Source organism: Dromiciops gliroides, chromosome 2 (genome assembly GCF_019393635.1).
Source record: "Dromiciops gliroides isolate mDroGli1 chromosome 2, mDroGli1.pri, whole genome shotgun sequence".
NCBI lineage: Eukaryota > Metazoa > Chordata > Mammalia > Microbiotheria > Microbiotheriidae > Dromiciops > Dromiciops gliroides.
Genome location: NC_057862.1, coordinates 35,695,011 through 35,720,542, shown reverse-complemented (window position 1 = coordinate 35,720,542; position 25,532 = coordinate 35,695,011). Strand labels below are relative to the sequence as shown.

Below are 25,532 nucleotides of genomic sequence, written 5' to 3'. Positions count from 1 at the left end.
GAAAAGCAGTCATTTTATCTACTTGTGCAGTAATAGTCCATAGAACATTGAGAATAAAATGTGACCACTTGTGAGACTTGTTATAATGGAGACGTGTGTGTGTGTGTGTGTGTGTGTGTGTGTGTGTGTGTGTGTGTGTGGATTGAGGTCCTTCCAACTCTCAGACTCTTGTTACTCTGTAATCATCTGAGAGGAAGGTGGAGATTTGTCCCTAAGGTCATTTTTATCTGAACCACATAGAAAAAGATAAGAACAAGATAACAAATCGTTATAAAAACAATGCCCTTCAAGGGCCACCCCATTGCCCTGGCCATCTGGGTTAGGCTGCAGGGGACAGGAAAAATGCCAGCTAGGATCACGTGTTGTAGCAGTGGTCACCTTGTGCCCTGAGACAGCACCCAGTGTCTGAGAAGGCCAAGCAGGGAACCCTGAAATCCTGTTGAAATAGGGAGGGGGAGGTAAGTACCTCAGTTGGTGCTTCTAAGAAGTGAGGGGGGAGCTAGGGTTACAGACTGACCCTACTCAAAACGTTGTGATCAAGACAGAGATGGCACAGTGCTGGATCTGGAATCAGAAAGACCTAAGTTCAAATTCACCCTCAGACACTCACTACTGGACCCTGGACGAGTCACTTAACCTCTGTCTGTCTCACTTTTTCCTCATCTGAAAATGGGTATGATAATGGGACCTCCCTCCCAGGATTGTTCTGAGAATCAAATGAGAGAGTGTTTTCTAAAAAAGTGTTAGCACAGTGCCCTGGCATATAGTAGGTACTTAATAAACATACTTCTACCCCAAGACAACCACTTATATCCTGCACTTTTCCCTAGTTTTGGCCACCATATCATTGTGGGCAGCTAGGCCAGGGCAGTGGTTAGACTGTGAAAGCCTGGATTCAGGAAGACTCATCTTCTGGAGTTCAAATCCCAGCCTCAGACACTATTAGCTGTGTGACCCCTGGGCCAGTCACTTCACCCTTTTTACCTCAGTTTCCTCATCTGTAAAGTGAGCTGGAGAAGGAAATGGTGACCGCTCTAGTGCCAAAGAATATCCCAAATGGGGTCACAGAGTCAGACATGACTGAAAATGATCTCAAACAATAATGACAGTGCCAATGCCCTGGGCATTATCCTCAGGATCGTTGTTGTTGTTGTGTTCAGTTGCAGGCAGCTCTCCCAAGACCACGGAGAGTGGGTGCTGGTCTGCGCAGGGTGTTGAAGTTTCTCCCAGGAGCTCCCCTACTCTGATGAAATCATAGGTCCAGTGACATAATAATAAAAATGATCATAGTCATGATAACTGAAATTGACATAGCGCCTGGTACACAGTTGGCATTTAACAAATGCTCTCTTGTACAGCATCTCCTTTGGGGCTTACTATAAGCCCTGGGGGCTGAGCTTTGAGTTTCCTGAGGAAGAAGGTCGTGAGTGTCTTCCTGGACAAATTCTGACCAGAGAGAGGAACTGGTAATGGCAAGGCTGAAAAGAGATTGGTGGGTACGTGGGCACAAGAATGTTTGGTGATAACTATGACAGGGACTGCTTTTACCTTTCTTTGCATCCCCAGAGCTCATCACAGTACCTGGCATATAGTAAGCACTTTAGGGGGGGGCACTTTTAATAAATGCTTGTTCAATGACTGACTGAGTGACTATAAGACTCTGTGCTAGGAACTTAGGAGAATTCAAAGATGTAGAGGATGTATCCCCCACCCTCTGGGAGTCCATAGTTTAGTTACAGAAATAAGGCACATATCCCCAAGAGATATCTTACAGTACAAGGACAAATGAATATTACAGAAATGCTGAAGATGTTCAGAAGAGGTTGAGAGTACTGGGACCTGGTGTGGTCCTGGAGGTCTTCCTGCAAGAGGTGACATTTGAACTGAGCCTTTACAGATGAGCAGGACTTGAATGGGCAGAAGAGCAAGGGGAGGACAAAGAGGCACAAGGTCAGGAAGAAGGAAGATGTGATCAGGGAAGAGGGTTAGGAGGGTTAGGAGGGCTCCAGAGAGGACATGTAAGTAAGTATTGGGAGAGTGAGTCAGACATGTAGGAAACTTGGGACGGCTAGGTGGTGCAATGATTAGAGCACCAGTCCTGGAGGCAGGAGGACCTGAGTTCAAATTCAGCCTCAGAAATTTACTGTGTGACCTTGGTCAAGTCACCTAACCCCAATAGGAAGGAAAGAAATGCTTTAGAATGTTTGAGGTAAATGGGTTAGTGGATGGAACATTAGTATTGAAATCAGAAACTTGGGTTCAATTATGAAAGTGTGACCCTGGGAAAGTGAGTTAACCTCTCTGACTGTCAGTTCCCTCATCTATAAGATGGTGACAATAATTCCTGATTCACAAAGCTGTTTCTGAGACCCAGCAGAGATCATGTGCATAAAGGGCTTTGTAAACCTTGAAATCCCTCTCTGAGGACAGGGAGTACAGATGGGGAGAATCAATGAACAGTTGGATATGGCTGGAGAAGTCACCCATCTCCTGTGTTCCAGCCACCTCACAGCTGTGCCTTCGACCATAAAGAGCAGAATACCAGTAGAGATAGCAGCCTCCATTGATTTTGCCTTGGGAGGGGAAACATAATGTCATGGTGGAAAGAGAGACAGATCTCGAATCTGAATCACACTTAGCCTCTATGGGCTGGGTTTGCTCATGTCTAAAATTAAGAGTTTGGACCGGATGGTCCCTTCCAAGGCTAAAATGATGCTCCTTTGTGGTCCCTATTATCAGCATAAAGCGTAAAGCACCCCAGCTGTGGAGCAGATGCTGTGTAGACCCATCCCCTGACCCCATGGCCAGTGTGGCTGAGGATGGACAACCTAAACTGAGACTCATAGATTCACGTGTATGCCCCTAGGAGATACCATATGGGCCAGTTGTTCAGAATTCACTGGAATAGAGACAGGGTTGAATGCAAAATAGTAGATTCTCCCCCATGTGCCTAGCTTGTGCCACGGACTGAGGGATCTTGTGCCTGGCAGTTTACATGAAACAGAACCAGGGATTCTGGTGACAACCTGAGTTAACACGAGCCAGCTTTTGATAAGGCAGCCAAAAGCAGCAACATGACATCTCAGCCTCCAAGATGAGTGCTGCAATGATCCTATCATCCTCTATCGTAACAAGTAGAGCATCCTTGGAACAAGGGAAGACAGACAGACACACAGGATCTGGATTCAAATCCCACCTCTGAAGTTTTGAATTCTCCGTGTGACCTTAGACAAGCTATTGGATTTGCCTGCATCTCTGTCTCCTCATCTGTAAAATAAGGGGACAGGATTAAATGACCTTAGAGATCCCTTCCGGCTCAAGCTCAGTGACCTCATGAATAGTCATGAGCTGTACACAGTTCCTGATGCCAGACTTGGAGCCCATCCAGATGGGGGTGACTCAGAAACCAGATCATTGGCCAGACTTGGGGAAGGAGGAGAAACAGTACTTGAGTACCAAGTACTTGAGGAGGTAGAGGACACACTGCTTACAAGTGACTCCTCTGGTCCTTTGGTCAGGAAGGAATCCCAGGCCAGTGGTGAGAAGATTGGGAAAGTAGGCTGGGCATGGAGAAGAAAGGCAGGTGGGAGGGGAGGTGGCTTGATCCTTGCCATGGGGGCTTGGAACCTTGGGGGCTGGTATGATTTGAGGAGAGAACAATGATGGGAGACGGGAGAGAATGAAGGGATAAGACAGTGAGTGTTCAAGCAGTTGAGGAGCTGTCCAAGCCTCAGTTAGGTGGGGTTAAGTAGTGATGTAACCCCTACACAACAGAACTGTAAGCAGGGTGGGAGAACCGGAGCTTTGTCCCAGGGCGCTGACATGTTAGGAGGGCAATGTTCTCTCTCCATGGTGATCTAGAGGTTGCCATTCATGTCTCGTGTCTTGTGGTTCTCTGTCAACTTGTGCTGTATTCACTCACACATTCTCACCTCCAAAGTCCCAGATCCATGGCCCCTCTTATACAGTGCTGTCTGCCCCTCTCCCATTCCCCACAGTCCTGCCCTCCCCATCCCCCAATCTCCATAGTCCTGGCTTCCCTGCTCCCTCACCTACAGTCAGTCTTTCTGCCTTACTTGGGCAGCTGCCCTCCACCCTAAGACGGTTCTCTACAAAACCATGTCCATATTGCTCCCCTCCCCTAAGTCAGTGGTGTTTGCCCAGGTAAAAGGATTCCTTATTACACCCTTCTATAGACAGAAAACAGACAGTGACAGCAGCTGCTTATCTCAAGTGCTCATTTTCTCACTCCACTGGGGAGGAGAGGGCTGGGGGGAGGCACAGCTGCCTCCAGCATTAATGGGCTCCCCCTCACCAGAGGCCCAGGCCCAGAGCACCACTGGCTGTGCAGGAAGTGCTCCTCCAGTCACGGGTCAGCTTGCCTGTGCCCCCTGATGCACCTTCTGAACCTGAGAGTTGAGAATTCGGTCCTTTGGAACATCAGAGTTAATGCTATTTCAGGCAGAGCAGTTAAATGACTGTTGACTTCAGGGTCTCATGACTGCCAGCTCACCTCAACACTGTTCCCATTTCCACATCCAACACCTCTCTCCCTCCAGATGAGCCCCTAACATGGGGATGTGGTGCCCACTCTCTGGTGCCATTTCTCTTAGAAATGACTTAGAGAGGCAGCTAGGTGGCACAGTGGATAAAGCACCGGCCTGGATTCAGGAGTACCTGAGTTCAAAATCTGACCTCAGGACACTTGACACTAGCTGTGTGACCCTGGGCAGTCACTTAACCTTCTTGCCCACCCCAAAAAAAGGACTTAGAAAGGACTTGGACAGCAAGGGGTTCCTTGAGAGCAGGTACCTATTTCTGGCTTGCTGTTTATCCCTGGTGCTTAGCACAGTGCCTAGCACATAGTAGGTGCTTTTAATAAATGCTTTGTTGACCTGACTTCATCAAAACTGCTGGGCAGAGCACTAGATTTCAGGTGGGGAAGAATTCCCCTCCTACTCCTGACAGAATAGCCTGGCACAGAAAGCCAGGCCTGATGGGGTGGGGGGAGGACGGTGCCGGGGGACAAAGCCTAAGCAGGATCAACCATAACAGCTGCTCGCATTCATCTTACTGTTTACAAAGTGCTTCATACATGTAATGCCATTGGATGTTGAGATAGGAGACTTATAGGTAACATGATGCAGTTTTCAGGTGGGGAAACTGAGGACCACAGTGGTGACGTTATTTCCCTGAGGGCAAGCCTAATGATCACAGCTCACATTTATAACACATGCTGAGGTGTACACAGTTCTTTCTGCACAGCCACCCTGGACAAGTGCTGTACCCATTTACAGAAGGGGAAACTGAGGCTCAGAGAGGCGGCAATAGCCTGCCCATGGACAGGACACACAGCTGGTGAGTGTCAGATCTCCTAACTTCAAGTCCAGTATTCTTTCTACTTCCATCTCATAAACCGAAGCCAGATGATGCTTTTCAGCCTTAATTCAGACGACTTCCCCCTCCCACGCTCAATGTTCTAGTCAAACTGGATGAAGGCCTGCTCCCCAACCTTATCCTGGCTGCAGTCCTGCATTCACACAGACTGCCCCCCCAAACATTTAGTGTGGGGAAGGCTTTGTTTGCTGGGGCCTGGGGACACAAGAACCAAAACAAAAGAGGGCCTGCCTACAAACAGCTTAAATTCTTCTAGGGGAATGGGATATGTATTCAAGGAAGTAGATTTACATAAACCAGCCTCAGACACATACTAGCTGTATGACTTTGGACAAGTCACACAATCTCTGTCTGCCTCAGTTTCCTCACCTGTAAAATGGGGATAGTCATAGCACCTGCCTCCCAGGGTTGTTGTAAAGCTAAAATGAGACCATATTTATAAAGCACTTGCCAAACCTTAAAATACTATGTAACTGGGGGCAGCTAGGTGGCACAGTGGATAAAGCACAGGCCCTGGATTCAGGAGTACCTGAGTTCAAATCTGGCCTCAGACACTTAACACTTACTAGCTGTGTGACCCTGGGCAAGTCACTTAACCCCAATTGGCTCACTAATTAAAAAAAAATACTATGTAACTGCTAGCTATTATTACTATTACTATCATTATTATTACAAAGTAATTTCATGAGGGAGCATTCCTGGTAAGAGCATTCCAGTTGGGGGAGCGGGGACAATCAGGAATGAACTTCTGTTGGATGGACCAGGACTCAAACTCACTCCCTTCTCATCTCTGCCTGTGGAATTCCTTCACATCCCTACTGAGATGCCATTTTGTCCTTGAAGTCTTGCTGATTCTTCTTCCCCGGACTCCAATTGAAAGAGATCTCTCCCTCCTCAGATTTTCCTAGGGCACTTTTTCTGGATCTTCCCATTGCCCTTATGACACTGTGCATTTATAATGGGGGTATGCACAGGCAGACCCCATGAGCTAGCCAAGATGGCATCTCCATTTAGAGCATCCAATTCCAGGCCAAGTGGAACCACCTCCGTTCATTGATCTGGAGTTAAGAGGGAATAGAAAGGCCTCATTTTACAGAGGAGGAAACTGAGCCCTATGAAAGTGAGATGACTTACCTAAAGTCACACAAGTAGTAATTGTCAGAGGTAGGATCTAAACTCACTCCAGAACCAGTGTTCTTTCCACTGCACCACACTATCTCAAAGACAAAGGGTACTTTGGAGGCATCTGGGTCAAACCTTTTTGTTTCACATTATACTTACTTGTGGATATGTTCTATTTCTTAGCTAGACTATAAAATCCTTTTCCCCATCTTAGACTATATTTCCCATTTAGACTATAAACTGCTTAAGATCAGGGGTTCTTCCATCTTTCTTCTTCCTCCCAACCAGCCTAGGGCCTTGCACATAGTAGGTGCTTAATAAATCTTGGTGAAGTCAACTTGAATTCCATCAGCCTGATTATTAGAACTTTCAACTAGGGAAAGTCACGTTTCTTAACTTGGGGCGTGATTTGTAAAACAGCCCATAGCTTTAATGACATACCTCTTTAGCTGATAAAATTAGCTATCAGAGGAATAACTTATGCTATCCTTTTGCAATCATTTAAATTTATATCCCACTCCCAGTCATCTTCCTAGTGCATGGAAAGGGGCCAAGGTCGGCCTCCGCTTCACCCTGCTTGTAAATCATTAGTTTGCAACTATCCCTTGATTTTTTTTTTATTGTTCCCAACAATGTCGAATCTAATGGAAACAAACATTGGATGGCGTCCCAACAGCAGATGAATTTTCAGGCTGATTCGTCGGTGTAGACAGCACTAAGAGGATGGAGCAGAAATGACGGCTCCTCCATTAGATGCAATGGAGCATCATGCCAAAGTGTCCATCGATCCATCCAAGGCCACGTCAATTATGCTCCCCGGCTGGCCCATTAAGGAGAAGTGCTCAGTGCATTTATCTCCTCCTCCCGAGGCTCCTCATATGCATGGAGTCCAACTCGCGCCAGGACGGATGGCACCTTCATTCACTCTGGTAATGCACGAGGGGGGCCTCCCTGTAGATCCATAGCAGTCCCTGTCATTCTGTCTGTTTATAAATAATTGGCTAATGGATTGCATTAAGTGGGGCTATGACTGCACGTTAATTCTTCCCAAGTCTGTTGTTTGGGGCTGGTTTCTTTGTTGTTTTCCAATAGCCCAGTTTGCCAACATCAGATTTGTTGCGATCCATTTCCAGCCTGTCCACAGGTTTGTCCCTCCCCTGTTCTTCACCCAGCAGAGCTGAGCAAAATCCTTTTTCCTCTCAGAATCAGGCGTGTTTGCATTATATAATAACAAAAATAATAATGATAACTAACATTTTTATGCAGTGCTTACAATGTGCCAGCAGGACAACAAAGCACTTTATGATTATTATCTCATTTGATCCTCACAATAACCCTGGGAGGTAGGGGCTATTATCATCTACATTTCACAGGAGGAAACCGAGTCAAACAGAGGTTAAATGACTTACTCAGGGTCACACAAGTAACACAGACAATGCAGATCAACAACTATTCTCCAACTTTGTTGGCCCCCAAGAATTGCCAGGGCATCTCTGAAAGGTTAAGTGATTCCCCCAGGGACACACAGCCAGCATGTCAGATGTGAGATTTGAACCCAGGTCATCCCAACTCCAAGTACAGCTCTGTATCCACTCGGCCATGGCTCCTCTCTAGGCCTGTTAATATCACTTGGAATTGCATGGCGCTTTGCAGTTCCAAGATCCTTCCACATACCTCAGCTCATTTGATCCTTAAAACCCAGCTGAGAGCTAGATATGACAAAAAGCATATCCATTTTACAGATGAAGAAACTGAAGCTCAAAGACATGACATGACACACCCAGATAAGGACCCCGACCCACATTTCCTGACTTTCAGCTCAGCCCTATTCCCCCGTCTATACAGCACTGCCTGTTTTAGTTGGTCTGGGAGAAACCAGTCAATTAGCATTTATTTGGCACTTGCTGTTTCCCAGGCACCCTGTTAAGACAGCACAACTTCGAGGCAGCTAGGTGGCATAGTGGATAGAGCACTGGCTCTGGATTTAGGATGACCTGAGTTCAAATCCAGCCTCAAGACACTTGACACTTACTAGCTGTGTGACCCTGGGCAAGTCACTTAACCCCAATTGCCTCATCATCAAAAAAAAAAAAAAGAGCACAACTTCACAGAATGGAGGGACACTCAGAGAATCATATACATCGCCCTCTCTGCATCCTACTTCCCACTATAATCCATGCTCTGTTAGGATCTCCAGTGAAAGGCAGTGTGGCTTAGTAGATAGAGCACTGGATCCATAGTCAGGATAGACCTGGATTCAAATCCCCCACCAGATACTATCTCTCTAATCCTGGGCAAGTCTCTTAACCTTTACAGAGCCTGTTTCCTCATTTGTAAAATGCAGATGTTAATAATAACAGTACCTAGATCTTGGGGCAGATGGGAGCTCAAGCAAGATAACATCTGTAAAGGGCTTTATACATGGGAGCAACTACTGGCAGAAAATAAGACCCGGCAAAAGGAAGGGCTGAGGCGCAGGACCAGAAGAGGAGGAGGACATGAGCATAGGACAAGCTCAGAACTGACTGTGGAATGTTACAGCCAGAAAAGAAATGAAGGGCCAGATGGGGGGGGGGGGAGAGACACACCCTCAGTCCTATAGTCAGTTAATTGGATGTATGGATGGGTGGGTGGGTGCATGGATGCATGAATAGGAGAGATAGATAGATAGATAGATAGATAGATAGATAGATAGATAGATAGATAGATAGATAGATAGATAGATAGATAGATAGATAGATAGATAGATAGATAGATAGATAGATAGATGGATGGATGGATGGATGGATGGATGGATGGATGGATGGATGGATGGATGGATGGATGGATGGATGGATGGATGGGAGAGATAGGAGAGTAAGTAAAGAGAGATAGGAGTGGATTAGACCGATAGATAGATAGATAGATAGATAGATAGATAGATAGATAAATAGACATAGATAGATAGACAAATAAACAGCTATAGATAGACAGACAGATAAATAGATATAGATAGATAAATAGATGGATGGATGGGAGAGATAGGAGAGGTAAGTAAAGAGAAATAGGAGTGGATTAGATAGCTAGATATGGATGGATGGATGGATGGATGGGAGAGATAGGAGAGGTAGGTAAAGAGAGATAGGAGTGGATTAGATAGATACACAGATAGACAAATAGATATAGATAACTAGACAGACAAATAAATAGCTATAGATAGATAGACAGACAGATAAATAGATATAGATAGATAAATAGATAGATGGATGGATGGATGGATGGATGGATGGATGGATGGATGGATGGATGGATGGATGGATGGATGGATGGATGGATGGGAAAGATAGGAGAGGTAGGTAAAGAGAGATAGGAGTGGATTAGATAGATAGATAGATAGACAGACAGATAAATAACTATAGATAGATAGACAGACAGATAAATAGATATAGAGAGATGGATGGATGCATGGATGCATGGATGGGAGAGATAGGAGAGGTAGGTAAAGAGAGATAGGAGTGGATTAGATAGATAGACAAAGATAGATAGATAGATAGATAGATAGATAGATAGATAGATAGATAGATAGATAGATAGATAGATAGACAGATAGATAGATAGATAGATAGATAGATAGATAGATAGATAGATAGATAGATAGATAGATAGATAGGAGAGGTAGGTAAAGAGAGATAGGAGTGGATTAGATAGACAGACAGACAGACAGACAGACAGACAGACAGACAGACAGACAGACAGATAGATAGATAGATAGATAGATAGATAGAGATAGGTGGATAGATAGACAGACATGTAGATAGATGGGAGGTAGAGAGAGATAAATGAGAGAGATAGGGAGATAGATAAGAAAGAAAGGGAGAGGGAAAGAAAAGAGGGAGAGAGAAGGGGGAGAGAGAAAACTTGTTAAGCAATGCACCAGGCATTGTGCTAAGCAAGCACTGAAGACATACACGCATTTTTCTGTGTACACCTATAAAAGCGAGCAAGACACAGTCCCTGCCCTCAGGGAGCTTACATCCTCGTGGAGAAAGACAACATGCAAAGGGGGTATGGGGGAGGTGGGGAGGGCCCGTGCATGGTGAAGAGGCTGCAGGAAGTGCCCAGTCCTACACAAAGCAGGAGGCTCATGGAATGGGGGAGGTCGAGATGGGCGAGGCTCTGGCCAGATCTCTTGATTCCAGGTCCGGAGTTCTTTCCAGCCTGTACTGTGATGTCCTTGGCACTATACCAGGCATCCTGGGGGATATGAGAAAGAACATCCTAATGGTATTTACTTAAATGTTTCAAGGATCCATGATTTCATCCCACTTAGGATGACTATTAAGTCATAGGGTCCAGGACCCAGAGCTGCAAGTGACCTCAGAGACGTCTGATTGCATCCCCTCCTGTACCTGAGGTCACATAGCCAATAACGATCCAAATTCACCGCCAACTCTGAACCTCCTTCCTCACATCTAGAGTACAACATTGTACCTTAGCCCATCTCAGTTGGGAAAGAAGTGTCCTGACATCAGTCCTTCCCAAGCTTGGGGGGGAGGGTTCCATCAACGATCGGCCTCACCAAAAATCACATTTTTAAGTGGCCTTAGCCAGACCCCTCTCCTCGTGCTCTGCCCTGGGTAAAAGCCTCCTTTGCCTCTCCTCGGTCCTGGCTCTGCGTCAACTTCCACCCTTTGCAATCTCACTGATGTTCTGTAACTCACCTAGTTAGTCATTTATATTCCTCACCTTTTTTTGGTCCAGAACCCCCACACCCTTTCTCAGGATAATGTTTTTTAAATGCATAAAATAAAATACAAAGGAAACCAATCATGTTAAAATATAGTAATCAAAACACTTTTCTTAAAAACACAACCCTTATCTAATGAATACTTTGAGGGGGAGTGTAATATAGTGGCTAGGGAGCCAAACTTGCAGTTTAAAAGATCTGGGTGAGGGCAGCTAGGTGGCACAGTGGATAAAGCACCAGCCCTGGAATCAGGAGGACCTGAGTTCAAATCCGACCTCAGACACTTGACCCTGGGCAAGTCACTTAACCCCACTTGCCTCACACATACAAAAATAGATCTAGGTTCAGGTGCTGCCTCTGACACATACCAGCTGTGTAGCCCTGCACAGGTGCCTGCTTTCTCAGTCCCCAGGATAAGTCTCCAAGGCCATAAGTTACAAAGGAGTTGCCTACGTGCATCAATGGAGGGAGTTTTGATACTGGGTTTTCTCAACACTAATGAAATGACCAGTACAGAAACTGCACATACACACACACACACACACATTTCTGAGAGAAGAGAGCTTTCCAAGATCTCTGTATTGAGAGCCCCTGCCCACCTGTCCCCTAGAGTCCGAGCATGTTTCTCCAAGACACAGACCACAGGCCTTGAGCTTGGTGGGCTCTCCTCAGCCAGCTAGTCCAATCCCTGACACACAGTGACAGTGGTGGGTTTTGAACCCAGACCCTAGGCCACCAGAGCCTGTATTCTTTCTGACGTTCTGTGCTCCTGCTCCTGTTTGACATTAAGATAAACTTAGGGGGGCAGCTAGGTGGCACAGTGGCTAGAGCACCGGCCCTGGAGTCAGGAGTACCTGAGTTCAAATCTGGCCTCAGACACTTAACACTTACTAGCTGTGTGACCCTGGGCAAGTCACTTAACCCCAATTGCCTCACCAAAGAAAAATTTTTTAAATTTTAAAAAAGATAAACTGAGGGGACTTCCCATGAACATACACAGTAAGACCTCAATCCAATTAATTAGTCACTCAGCACCTGTTTACTGAATCTCTTTCTGGATCTGGGCTTGTGTGCCCAAGGGCAGCACTCCCACCTTTCTCTGGGAACGATGCTGGGTTTTGGGAACAGTGAAGGGCTTGGCACAGGAGCAGAATATGAGAAATCAGTCAGGAGAGACCCAAGATCAAATCCTGCCTTGGACACTTGTCTTGGGTAAGCTGCCTACCCCCTCTGAAAACCAGTCTCCCCATCTAGTAAGTGGAAGGAATAATGCATTCAATCAGTAGCATGGCACTGAAGTGATTTTGTTGATATAGAGAATTTCTGGATGAGGAAACTACCCCCCCCCCACCAACAGGGGTGGCCGCCTCTCTGTGATTCAGCATCTTGCAGAGCAGTCTAGAGCCTGGGACCTTGTTACATTAGCCTAGGTCACAAAATAGCCAGGGTGGGTCTGAGGTAGGGCTCCTGGATCCCTGCTTGGAGACCAGATCTCTAGCCTTTGCCTTTAAAACACAAAATGCATTTCAGTTATTCTTCTGATCAGGGACTCCAGAGCTCAGCTGTAACCGAGGGAAAGAAGTGGAGGGATTTTCAGAGTCCTGTGGGTCTATGACTGTGGCCAGCAGGAGTGGGGAGCAGGGGGGACAACCTTCAGGTCTTATTAGCTGTCTGCCTCCTGTCTTCTGGAATAAATGTAAGCTCGCCCCTCTCATTAGGCCGTGGCTGCTTAGATTACTTACTTCTTTAATAACAAATGGCAAGCCATTAGCTGGGGTTGGCAAGGGAAGCCACACACACACACACACACACACACACACACACACACACAAACACACACATATGCGCGCGCTCGGTTCTGTAGTGGCAAAGATGCTGGAGTTGGCTGAAAGTGCCCACAGGAAGTCTGGTCCAATGTAGCACCCACCTTCTCCCCTCCCCGCCCCCCACCCCAAGCTGTCTGTGGCTTTGTGTATGAAAAAGAAGTAGGGGTCAATCACTCACTACGAGCTAGGCTGGTGGCAGGAGGGGTGTAAGGGACGGGGCTCAGCTTTGGCAGAAATCATAGGCATGTGAATAATGGTTATATAAGCATCCCTCCTGGTTCGCCATTTCTAGCCCACTGAAAAAAGATGGGCTGATCCCCTGCCCTCTTCGTGTGTGTGTTTGGGTGTGAGAGGAGAACTTGAGGTTGTGTCTCCAGCACAGCTGTGGAGATGGACTGGCCTGAGCCACCATCCCCCTTGTTTCTCAAGAGTCTATCCCTTGAGGGGCAGCGAGGTGGCGCAGTGGATAGAGCACCGGCCCTGGAGTCAGGAGGACCTGAGTTCAAATCCGGCCTCAGACACTTAACACTTACTAGCTGTGTGACCCTGGGCAAGTCACTTAGCCCCAATTGCCACACACACACACACACACACACACACACACACAAAAAGGAGGGGAAAAAAAACAGTCTATCCCTTGGCCATCTCCTCTCTTTTCTGTATCCTCTATATTCTCCATATCTGGTCTGTATTTCTTTATTTTTGCAAGGCAGTGAGGATTAACTGACTTACCCAGGGTCACACAGCTAGTAAGTGTCAAGTGTCTGAGGCTGGATTTGAACTCAGGTCCTCCTGAATCCAGGGCTGGTGCTTTATCCACTGCGCCACCTAGCTGCTCCTCTCCATATCTGGTCTTAAAGCTCAACTATCATCTCAAAAACAAAAGCTCATTCATGTCCAGCCCTGACCTGCTCTTGGAACTCTATGAACATCGCTCACTTAGCCCCAAGTGACCCCACCTTCAGGAAAGCTACACTCAGCCATTGTAAGTGCTCTCATGCCCTGGTGGTTCCAAAGGACAGATCAAGGGGCAAAGGATGGAATTTGAAGGGAATTAATTTTGGCTCAATGTAAGGGAAAAATTCTTAACAATGAGAGCTGAACAACGCGGTGAAATGGGAATGCTTTAGAAGGTAGTGAGTTGATTGTTACTGAAGGTATTCAAGCAAAAGCTGGATGGACGTGTGTCTGGTAACACTTTATAGAGGGAATTATTGTTTTAGTCTGGGTTTGACTAGATGGTTCCTTTCAATGCTGAGATTTTGTGACTGTGCTCTAGTCCGAAACTCTCCTTTTATGTAGGGAGGCTGAGGTAGAATGTTCATTGGCCAGTAGGACATGGACTCCTTGAGAGCTGGGGCTGTTTGATTTTTGTCTTTCTATCCCTCGCATCTGGCACAGTGCATGTCACATAGTAGGTGCTTAATAAATGCCCACTGAATTGAATTCGGCACCCTGTTTGTTCTCACATTTCATCCACGACCTAGAGGAAGACATGGATCACATGCTTATCCATTTTCAGGTGACACACTGGCAGGAGGATCCCAAAACTCCCCCGTAAGACAGATCATAAGGCAAAATCTAAGATGAAATCCAATAGGCATCAGGTAAAGTTCAAAACTTAGATTCAAAAAATGTGCTACTCATATGTGATTCAGGCGGCAAAACCCAAAATAAAACAGGTATTCTGAACCAGCCACACACACACACACACACCTCACTCTGCCACCACACCCCCACCCATAAAGGTTTCCTACTTGCCATTAATGCTGCTTCCATGGAGACTTGGGTCTTTTAGCTTCTCTCCAAACTCTCTTTTCTCATGCTCTGGGGGCTCAGAGCTCAGAACCAGTGTTTTGCCCCTTCCAAGGTTAGGTTGTCGCAGCTCCCTAAATGCTGCTCTTGGTCCATGGGGATTGATCAGCACTTGATATAAGGGCCACAGCTTCTCCAGTCTTCATCCAGCGTTGTCATCTGCCTCCGCCTGGCCCTAGAACCATTGACCCATGCCCTTAAACATGGAATCAGCTCCAAGGAGCTGCACTCAGATACCATTTCCTCGTCTATAAAATGGGTGTAATATTTACTCCCTTCCCGCTCGCCAAATGCCCAGCTGTCCTATATTTCACTTGCTGTTTGAACCCCATCCTCATTCATTCATTCATTCATTCATTCATTCATTCATTCAGTGATGCCCCCATACTGTATCACAAGCACACCCAAGGACTGAATCTTGCCATCAGGACAAACCAGCCACCCACATCAGGAGACCAAGCACCCAGATGGCTCTCTTTCAGCCCAGGGTGATGACCAATCACTGTGGATGGAGGCAGAAAAGTTGCATCTTTCCATGCAGTTATCTGCCCTCTCTAGGGAGTCCCAGCCTTTATATTTGGAAGTCTTAGTGGACTGCATAGTGGACTGACTCAGCAGTGTGACATTGAAGCCAAGAATTAATGCGACCTTAGGTTGCATTAATGGAAGTATTGGAGTCATAATGAAGGAAGGAATTGGCTTGTTGTCCACTACCTGGGGTCGTGTTCCTTTGGAATGTCACATTTATTTCTGAACGGCACATTTTGTGAATGAATGAATCAATCAATCAATGACTGACTGACTGACTGACTGACTGACTGACTGAATGAATGAATGAATGAATGAATGAATGAATGAAAACCCCTTTATTTAGCACTTACTATGTGCAAAGCACTGTGCTAAGTCTGGAGAGTAAAAACAGAAATGCAAAAGAATCCATGCTCTTCAGGAGCTCCCATTCCAATGGAAGAGCAATGGCAAGTCAGAAAAGCAATCACAAAAAAATCATTTGACCCATCAGCAAGCATCGGTTAAGTATTTGTGATGTGCCAAGCACTGTGCTAAGTTCTGGGGACAGAAAGAAGGGCTAAAACATCTCCTTCCCTTAAGACACTTACATTCCACTACGGAAGGGTGCCACAATCAGCCTAAAGGAAAGAACCACTAGGCGAGGGAAGCGCCCTGGATTTTGGAATCAGAGGCTGTGGGTTCAAATCCTACCTAGGACACTCGCCGTGTGGTGTTAGGAAAGTTTCGTCATCTCTCTGGGCTTCATTTTCTCCTTTTCTCTCAAGGAAGTAATCTGGGTTTTCTCTAAAATCACTTTCTAGCTTTAAATCTCGGACCAAACATGAAGGGCATTGTTTTTCTCTTGAAGTTTCTGAAGTACTATTTTATAGGATGGGGTTAAACTTGGGGGGGGGGAGGCGCGGTGCAGCTAGGTGGCAAAGTAGATAAAGCTCCGGCCCTGGATTTAGGAGGACCTGAGTTCAAATCCGGTCTCAGACACTTGATACTTTCTAACTATGTGACCTTGAGCAAGTCACTTAACCCTCATTGCCCTATAAAATAAACAAACAAAAAAACAAAATTTGTTCTTTTTGGCCCTGAAGGCAGAACTAGGTAAAAATGATATGGAAATAATTTCCCTTTTGTCTCTATATTCCCAGCACCTAGCTCAGAGCCTGGCACGCAATTGGCACTTAATAAATGCTTGTTGATTGAATTCACTTTGGTATAAGGAAAAAAACGTCTTAACCACGAGAGCGAGTCAAAAGTGCAATGTGGTGTCTCAAAAGAACATGAGTTCCTTGTCCCTGGAAGTCTTGGGCAGAGAGAGGCTGGCTGGGTCAACACTTCTAAAGAGGATTCTTGCTCTGTTACAACTTGGACCAAGGGATCCAGGATTTTACAACTTGGTATATACATTTGTGAGACGGATGCTCTGTGGCCGGGTTTAGGAAACAGAAACCATGTCAAATGAAGATGGGGTGGGGAGAGGGGGGTTGGGCAAAGACGCCAAAAGATGTCTAGCTTGAAGAAGAGAAGATTTGTGAGGTAGGGAAGGAGAGATGTGACAGCTATCTTCAAGTAGCCATCATTTGTCAAGAAATTGTCAGGAGTGGAGTGCTCAGTCTGAAGATGGGGCGAAGGCTCAAGTTGAGATTAAGGGTTAGGGACCCAAACTAGGGCTGGGATAGGGGATCGACCTGGGACTGGGATGGGGACTCAGTTTAAAGCTATAATGAGGGTTCACATTATATTGAAGGGAAGGAACAAATCTGAGGTCAGAGTTAGAGCTCAGGTTGTATTCAGGGACAGGGCTTGGTCTGGGTCTGGGGTGAAAGTTCTGTCTGGAGATGGGATGAAGTTCAAGGTCAAGGCCGAATGGCTGTGGTTCGGTTCTACCTCATTCTCGTGCAAAGCAAGCAGCTGCCAAAGCAGCAGAGCCCATGGCCTGGGTTTCATTTGCTCTGGCCACACTAACTGGTCACCAGTGGCTTCCAAGTCCTCATTCGTTCCTTCCCTCCCTGAGCCCCTGGGGTGTAACCTGAAGCCTGGAAGACACCTGGCCAGAGACCATCCATTCTTGGGGAGACGGGGTGGGTGACAGTGGGAGCGGAAGAATTTATTTCTAGTAGCATGAGGGAAAAATATTTCATGCCTGGGCAGTTTTCACAGCTGGCTGGCAGGGAGACAAGGGCTGGACCCAAACGAGGGAATGTCTATGCTTTGACCACTAGGTGGCACTGAAGGTACTCCTGCTTTTGACTCCCTAGGTCAGTCCAGTGGCCAACCTTCCCCCAGGTCCCTGGGCATCCTTCAGAGCTCAGGATTCCCCTGAATGAGCTGGTAGCCCCAACTTTCCCCTCCGGGTCTTTATATCACCCTGACCTGTGACATGGCTAGGAAAAGCTTCTGTTTGTCCCTGAAAACACAATGGCAAACCCAAATGCCAGATGGGAGAAAGGAAGGAAATAAGCATTTATTAAGCACCAACTATGTGCCAGACACTGTGTTAAGCCATTTACAAATATAACCTCATTTGCTCCTCAAAACCACCCTGGGAGGCAGGGTTATTACCCCCATTTTACAATGGAGGAAACTGAGGCCAACAGCAGTAAAGTGACTTGCCCAGGGTCACACAGATAGGAAGTATCTGAGGCTAGATTTAAACTCTTCCTGACTCCAAGTCCAGTGCTCTATCCACAAGGTTTGTTTCTTCCCTGTTACCAAAAAAAAAAAAAAAATCAGAGAATAATCCTCTTTACTATTACTCTCCCTTCTAATGTTCTTTAATGTTTCCAAAGCCCCTTTCCCTACAACCATCCTGAGCTAACACTGGAGAGAACTCAGAGAAGCTGAGTGGATTTTGTATCATTTGAGGTGTCACTTAATCCCCTTAGGCTCCAGTTTCCTCATTGATCAAATGGGGGTGTTATAGTCTTTCAAGCCCTAGCCCGCTCCAAATTGAAGATCCTCAACAAGGCCCCCTCAACATTAATATGAACTAGAAAAGGACACCCACTGACTCACCACCTTCCCCGGGAAAACAGTGCTCAATATTGTGTCTGTCTTTCCTCTTCCTTCTTCCCAGAGCATCCTTTCTGCAGAGTCAAGGACTACCCTAGGGTGCTGACCTATAAGGCAGACACAAGGGTAGACTTTAGCAGAGGAGACTCATGTGTCGTGACCTCCCCAAAGACATTCAGTGGAAAAAACAGACTCTCTTAAGGTTTTGTCCTGGGCTGCCCTGGACCTCCCCTTCTTCGGCCCAAGCATTTCTCCTGATCTACTGGTTTTTAACCTTTGGTTAAGAGAATCATCATCAGATCAGCAGCACCTCTACAAAGGGTGTGTCCGCTGACCCCACAACTGTTCCATTTGCCACCCCTGAGGTTTCCCAAACCCACACTCCCTTCCTTTGTCACCAGTCTATGAACATGCATGCATACATACACACATGCAGAAGTACATACATGTGTATGATATATACATTATGTCATGAATTAGATCTAATACATTCATTATACAGATGCATATATAAAATATCATCTATAATTCTATATCACTGTTCTATACACGTGCATATATGTGTGTATACATGAGTATATGCCATACACATGAATGTGTGCAACTGCAAGTGTGTGTAAATTTATGAAAAACATCTATGTGTGTATACATGTACACGCCAGTTTGTGTGTTATGCATTGCTATAGCCATGGGTGGCTATATTATGAGGAGAGCTAACATTCATAAAGTACCTACTATGTGCTGGGCATTGTGCCAAGCACTTCACAATTATTATCTCATTGGGAGATAGCTACTATTATTATCCCCATTTTATAGATAATGAGGCCAATAGAGGTTAAGTCACTTACCAAGGGTCACATGGCTGGTGGATGTCTGAAGCCAGATCTGGACTCAGGTCTTTCATAAACAACATATATAGAGAATAAATACAAGGTACACAACATACACAACATTTACAGAATAAATGCAAGGAAATTTGTCAAGGGCTTACACTGGCAGCTGAGAAACATCAGGAACCCTCTGAGGGTAGGTATTATAAATATAAACCCCATTTTATAGATAAGGAAACTGAGGCTCGAGTTAAGTGACTCATCCAAGGTCACACGGCTGGGAAGCGATAGGATTGGAACTCAAATCCAGGTCTTTGGACGATTAGATTAAACGAGCATTTATTAAGCATCTACTATACACAAGTTACTGAGCTGGACGCTGGGGCGGGATGGGGGGGTGGGGTGCGGGGCGCTGCTCTATAGGCTGATAAAACAAGCTAAGTAAATACTGTCCATGCAAAGCACGGAAGCCTAGAGGTATCAGGAAGGCTTCCTGTAGGAGGTGTCCTTGAAGGCAGCTCCTGGTGGCTCGGGTGAGCGAGCAATGCCCTCCCCCTGGCACTGTAACAACTCTTACATAGGACAACAGCTTCCAAAAGAAAGATGCCCCGGACCCACCCCCCGAAGGTGCCGACTTTCATCCCCCCTCCCCACCATGCAGGACCTGTGATCCGTCTCCTTTGCTCTTCCAGTTTGAGATCCGGCAGCTGAGGGCCCACCTGGCGCAACAGGACCTAGACCTGGCGGCCGAACGAGAGGCCGCTTTACAAGCGCCCCACGTCCTCAACCCGCAGAGCAGTGCACGGTACAAGGTGGTGGACACAGGAGACTCGGACGATGAGACCACAGAGAACATCACAGAGTTGCGGCCCCCTCACGGTGAGTTCCTCCCAGTCCCCTGGCCCTGGGAGCCAAGCTAGGCAGATGGAGCCCGACCAGCCGCCCCCTATTCCCATATACAGACTGTTTCCCAGGGGTCCTATCAGGGAAGGCCACTCTCCCATTTCTGCAGGGGGACTTCACTGTCAGAACCGCCTCTCCCCCCCGCCCCGTTGGTGATCGCAATAATATTAATGTTAATTATGATGATGCTTGAGTGGCCACATCGGCCTCAGAGTCACCCCGAGATGCTTCACGGCGTAAGGAGACACATACAGAAGCATCATGAGCTCAGAGCTCCCAGCCAATCAGAAGGCACGCCTCCTTATACATACGGGACTCTCTCTCCCGAGACCTACCTTGTCCCAGGTCCCGAATGAACTGAAGAGGGTTGAGGGGAGGTGTGAAGACCTGTTAAGGGCACTGCTACAATAGAATCACAGACTTCCGGAGCTGGAAGGGCTAGTCGGTCAGTAAGCATTTATTAGGTACCTACTATATACCAGGCACTATGCTGAGTACTAGGTATATAGAGAAAAGTTAAAACACAGTCCCTGCCTCAAGGAGTCTAATATATGTAAATACAAGAAATAGGCAGAGTGGACAAAAGGTCGTCACCAGCTGCTGGGGAAATGAGGAAAAGCCGCCTCCCAAAAGTGATATTTGCACTGAGACTTAAAGAAAGCCAAGGAAACTGGGGGGAGGGAAGGAGAGTGTTCCAACATGGGGCACAGCCAGGGGAAAAGCATGGAGGCAGGAGATGGGGGGGGGTAGACTTAGGTGTTAGAAGTCTGGAAGGGGCCAGTTTGTGAGGGGCTTTAAATACCAGAGGGTTTTATAGTCGATCTTTAGAGGTAGTAGGGAGCCACAGAAGGTGTGACTGAGGAGGCAGTGGTATACTCAATCCTATGCTTTATCAGCTGTGCGGAGGGCCTCTCTTAAATTATTTAATTTAATTTAATTACTCCCTATTTATCCCGTAGATATCTTATCTGTGCATATTTCTTTGCTAGTTGTCTCCCCCATTCACTTGTGAGCACCTCAAAGGCTGGCACTGTCTTTTGCCTCTTTTTGTATCGCCAATCCTTAAAAGCACATAGAAGGTGATTACTTAATAAATGTCTGTTGATTGACTGTTGACTGGAAAGTGGATTGGAGTGGGGAGGAGCTCAAGGAAGGGAGACCTGTTAGAAGGTGAATATGGTGAGGACCTGAATTGGCTATGTGAATGGAGAGGAAGAAAGTTAGAGAGGGTAGAGACAATGAGAATTAGCATTGGGGGGCGGGATGTTGAAAGTGAGAGTTGAAAATGACTCTGAGGTTGCCAACCTGGAGTGCCTGGAGGTGATGTTCCAAGAGGTCACCGTCCATGTGATTAATGATGAAATCTGGGGCAGCTAGGTGGCACAGTGGATAAAGCACCGGCCCTGGATTCAGGAGTACCTGAGTTCAAACCCGGCCTCAAACACTTGACAATTACTAGCTGTGTGACCCTGGGCAAGTCACTTAACCCCCATTGCCCCGCAAAAAAATAAAAAATAATGAAATCCAGGACGGTGGAAGAGGATTGTGAACAAGGTAGAAGTGGCCCTCTATCTCTCCATAAAGACATATACAGTCAGGTAAACAGACTCCAAATTCTCTGCATTTCCCCCTTCCCTTCATTGCCCCTCCACATCTAATTCTCCCTCTGGACAGGCTTCTCCCCTCTGTGGCTGATCTACGTGCCGTCTCCCAGGTCCAGCTGCCAAGCAGGTCACCCTCCTCCCCAGCTTGCATTTCCTCACTCTTCCCTCCACACAGAAGGCAGATGTTTCCAGTTTTGAGTTCATCTTTCAACTGTTTCACAACCAGGGGCTGGAATCATTGGGAGCATAGACAAAATAAATGACCAGAGGAAGCGTACATGGTGATTCTTAAAGACCCATGTTGTGCATTTCCTTTCTCCCGGTCTTTGGTTCATTGGTGGGGTCGAAGCAAGTCTTTCACCACCACAGGCTCCACTGGGGAGTCACGCATCCTGCTCGGTTGTCGTGCTTTCTCCTTTGGCATCTGGGAGGTGCCCATGGACAGAGAGCCTCTCAAGATTTGGAATAGCTGCTTGGTAAGCAGGCACTCCAAACTGCTCTCGTGCAGGAATGAAAGAGGCCCTGGCTGGTAACCCCAACCTCCGAGCCAACTGTGTTTAAAAAAAGCCTCACTGACACGTGTGAAAACAAAGAGCAGATGCTGGGACTTAGCACTCAGATGTGAGTGGGGGAGGGAGGAGGAACCTGAGCAAGACCCTAGGAAGACCAGTACCCATCAGAAATGTATCCCAGAGAAGGGGCAGCTAGGTGGTGCAGTAGATAAAGTACCGACCCCTGGATTCAGGAGGGACCTGAGTTCAAATCTGGCCTCAGATACTTGGCACTTGCTAGCTGTGTGACCCTGGACAAGTCACTTAACCCTCATTGCTCCACAAAAAAACAAAAAAAAAGCCAAAGAACAAAAAAACAAAACAGAAATGTATCCCAGAGGGTCACAGCTGGAAGATGCCACAGAACCTAGAATGTAAGAGTTGGAAGATGACCTAGAACTTAGAACCCAGGATGTCAGAGCTAAAAGGAACCTCTGAACATTGACTGTCAGAGACTGGCTAGACTAGAAGGAACCTTGCAACACTGATGGAGAATGTCAGCCCTAAGTGGGGACGTAGAAAAGAGAGGAGGGAGGGAATAAGCATTTATAAAGCACCTACTATGTACCAAGAACTGTGCTAAGCTCTTTTTGTAAATAGCGTCTTATTTGATCCTCACAATCACCCTAGGATGTAAGTGCTTTTATTACCCCCCATTTAGCAATTGAGGAACCTGAGACAGACTGAGGGGAAGTGACTGGCCCAGGGTCACACCACTAGGAAGTGTCAGAGGACCAGTTTTGAACATCCTGACTCCAGGCGTAACTCCCTATCCATTGTGCCACCTAGATGCCTAAAGCACAGAATGTGGTATGCTATAACTAAAAGGAACCTTAGGACATAGAAGACCAGAGCTATCAGTGCCCTGTAGCCAAAGACATAGAACAGGAAAGGAACCTTAGAATACAGAATCAGACTATCAGAAACAGAGAACCAGAAGGGACTTTGGAGCGTGAAACATAAAATGTCAACAGCTTGGCAGAGCTGAGAGGAACCTTAGAACAAACAACATAAGAGACCGGAACTGGGAGGGGCCTTAGATATAAAATCTAGACACCAGAACAAAAAACCAAATTTTAGAACATTAAACACATTGCAGTATCTTGGAGAGCTGGTGGGACAGGATGGGAGAGATGGGAGCAATCTTAGAACACAAAATGTCAACAGAAGAAGGGACGTTAGAGGTTACCCAGCCCAACTTCCTCATTTTGCATATGAGTAAACTGAGGCCCAGAAAGTTCAAGTGTGAGTTAACAACAACTGACTCCCACATTGCCCATCATGATGGACTCTGCTTACTTCAAAGCTCTTTCAGACTTTGATTGTTGTCAATTCCCAATCACCATTAACTATAACCAAGTCAAGAAGCTGGTCTTGTTGGAAAGAGATGCTGATGGGCTGGGGGTTGGATGGTGGTAGCCCCAGGAGGTAGAACTTTATTTCCAAAGAAGATAAGTCAAGGAAAGAACAGGGCAGTCTGGGGGGCAACAGCAGGGACCTTGGAGCCAGGACACCTGGCCCTCCAACCTACTGCCTGCAGGACCTCGGACAGTTTCCTTTCCATTTCCTCTGCTGGAAAACCGAGAATTACTTGAGATAATATGAGTAGTGTAAGGCGTCTCACACGCCTCCTAGTGCTGGCCAGGAGGAAGTTGGACCCGCCAGTCTCCAAGCACTCTTCCAGCTCTCATGTCCTCTGGCCTGGGATCAGTCCAGCTTGGCTCATGCTATGGCTCAAGCCAACTCTACTTGCTCAGCTCTTGCTGCTACTGAGAGGCTGACAGGGGACACGATGAAGCCTCTTTGTCATCCTGTGATGGTGCAGCCTCTCAGCATCCAAAGGGAGTGGAAGTGTCGAGACCTGAGCAGAAACTCTCCGGGCCATTGCCAAGCCCTCCCTGAAGAGAGCAGGGGAGTTCCCCCCACCCCCAGCTGCCAAGTGGTCCCGAACAGACTAAAGAACACTGCCTAGTAGTTTCTGTTCAGACTTGCTCCAGCCCAAGTCCTTTAAATCATCTTTAAAATCCAGGGCTGCAGAGTCCCAGGCTTCAGGGACTGCCAAGTTCACAGTGCCCCTGTGTAGGCATTAATACTTCCCTCCCAAATTTATTAGTCTTGAAGCTCACCCATAATGAATGAATTACAGTCCCCAGCGGGCGTAGCCACGTCGCCCCGTATATCATCCTAGTCCTTGGAGTCCCATTCCACAACACTGACATTTCAAGATTGCCAGAGCTACTCTGATGGGGGCCTTGTGCATCTGTCTCCCCCTACCACACTATGAGGCTCCTTGGACTAGGAGTGATTTCGTTACCTCCTGGGGGTTGGGGGATGGGAAGGAGCCCAGGTGAGGTGCCAAAGGTCAGGGGAGGAAAAATAAGGCTTGCCCACAGTCTCTGGCACCTCTGCCAGGGGGGTGAAGCATATGATCAGAAGGGATGTGGAGAGCATGCAAACTAAGAGTTTCTCTCTTCTTACAGAGGGGGAAACTGAGGCCCACAGATTAAAAAATGATTCTGCCAATAGATAGAAACATAAGATGCTTATGGGTAGAGACTCTCTCTTTTGTATTTGCATACTTAGTACTTAAAATAGTGCCTCTGGGCAGCTAGGTGGCACAGTGGATAAAGCACTGGCCCTGGATTCAGGAGTACCTGAGTTCAAATCCGACCTCAGACACTTGACACTTACTAGCTGTGTGACCTTGGGCAAGTCACTTAAACCCCATTGCCCCACCAAAACAAAAAAAAATAGTGCCTGCCATATAGAAGGCACCTAATAAATGTTTATTCAGAGCAGCTAGACACCGCAGTGGATAAAGCACCAGCCCTGGATTTAGGAGGACCTGAGTTCAAACATGACCTCAGACACTTGACACTTACTAGCTGCGTGACCCTGGGCAAGTCACTTAACCCTCACTGCCCCTCCCCCCCCAAAAAAATTTCTTCATTCATAAAGTCAGTCAGTGAAATGAAAGAAGCAATGAAGTCAAAGGGAAGCATGCTGAATTTGGAGTCAGAGAGCTGAGGTTCAAATCTTGATTCAGCTGCATGCTTCTGGGCATGTCACTGAACTTCTCTCAGCCTCAGTTTCTTCATCTATAAAATGAAAGGATTAGATGAAATGAGCTGGAAGAGCCCTTCCAGGTCTAAATGTCGTGATCCTAAGAGGCAGAGCTGGAATTTGAACCCGGCTCCTCAGGCTCCAAAGCCCGTGCTTTTCCC

At 46.7% G+C, this 25,532-nt stretch overlaps 1 protein-coding gene across 1 annotated transcript in view; it reads left to right on the top strand.

Annotated features, from left to right (window-relative positions):
• The window catches only part of TMEM266 (transmembrane protein 266), a 98,500-nt gene that overhangs the window by 60,712 nt on the left and 12,256 nt on the right, over nucleotides 1-25,532 (top strand). The window contains 1 exon segment of the mRNA XM_043988109.1: nucleotides 19,943-20,129. Within this exon segment, the coding sequence (XP_043844044.1) occupies nucleotides 19,943-20,129 (187 nt within the window).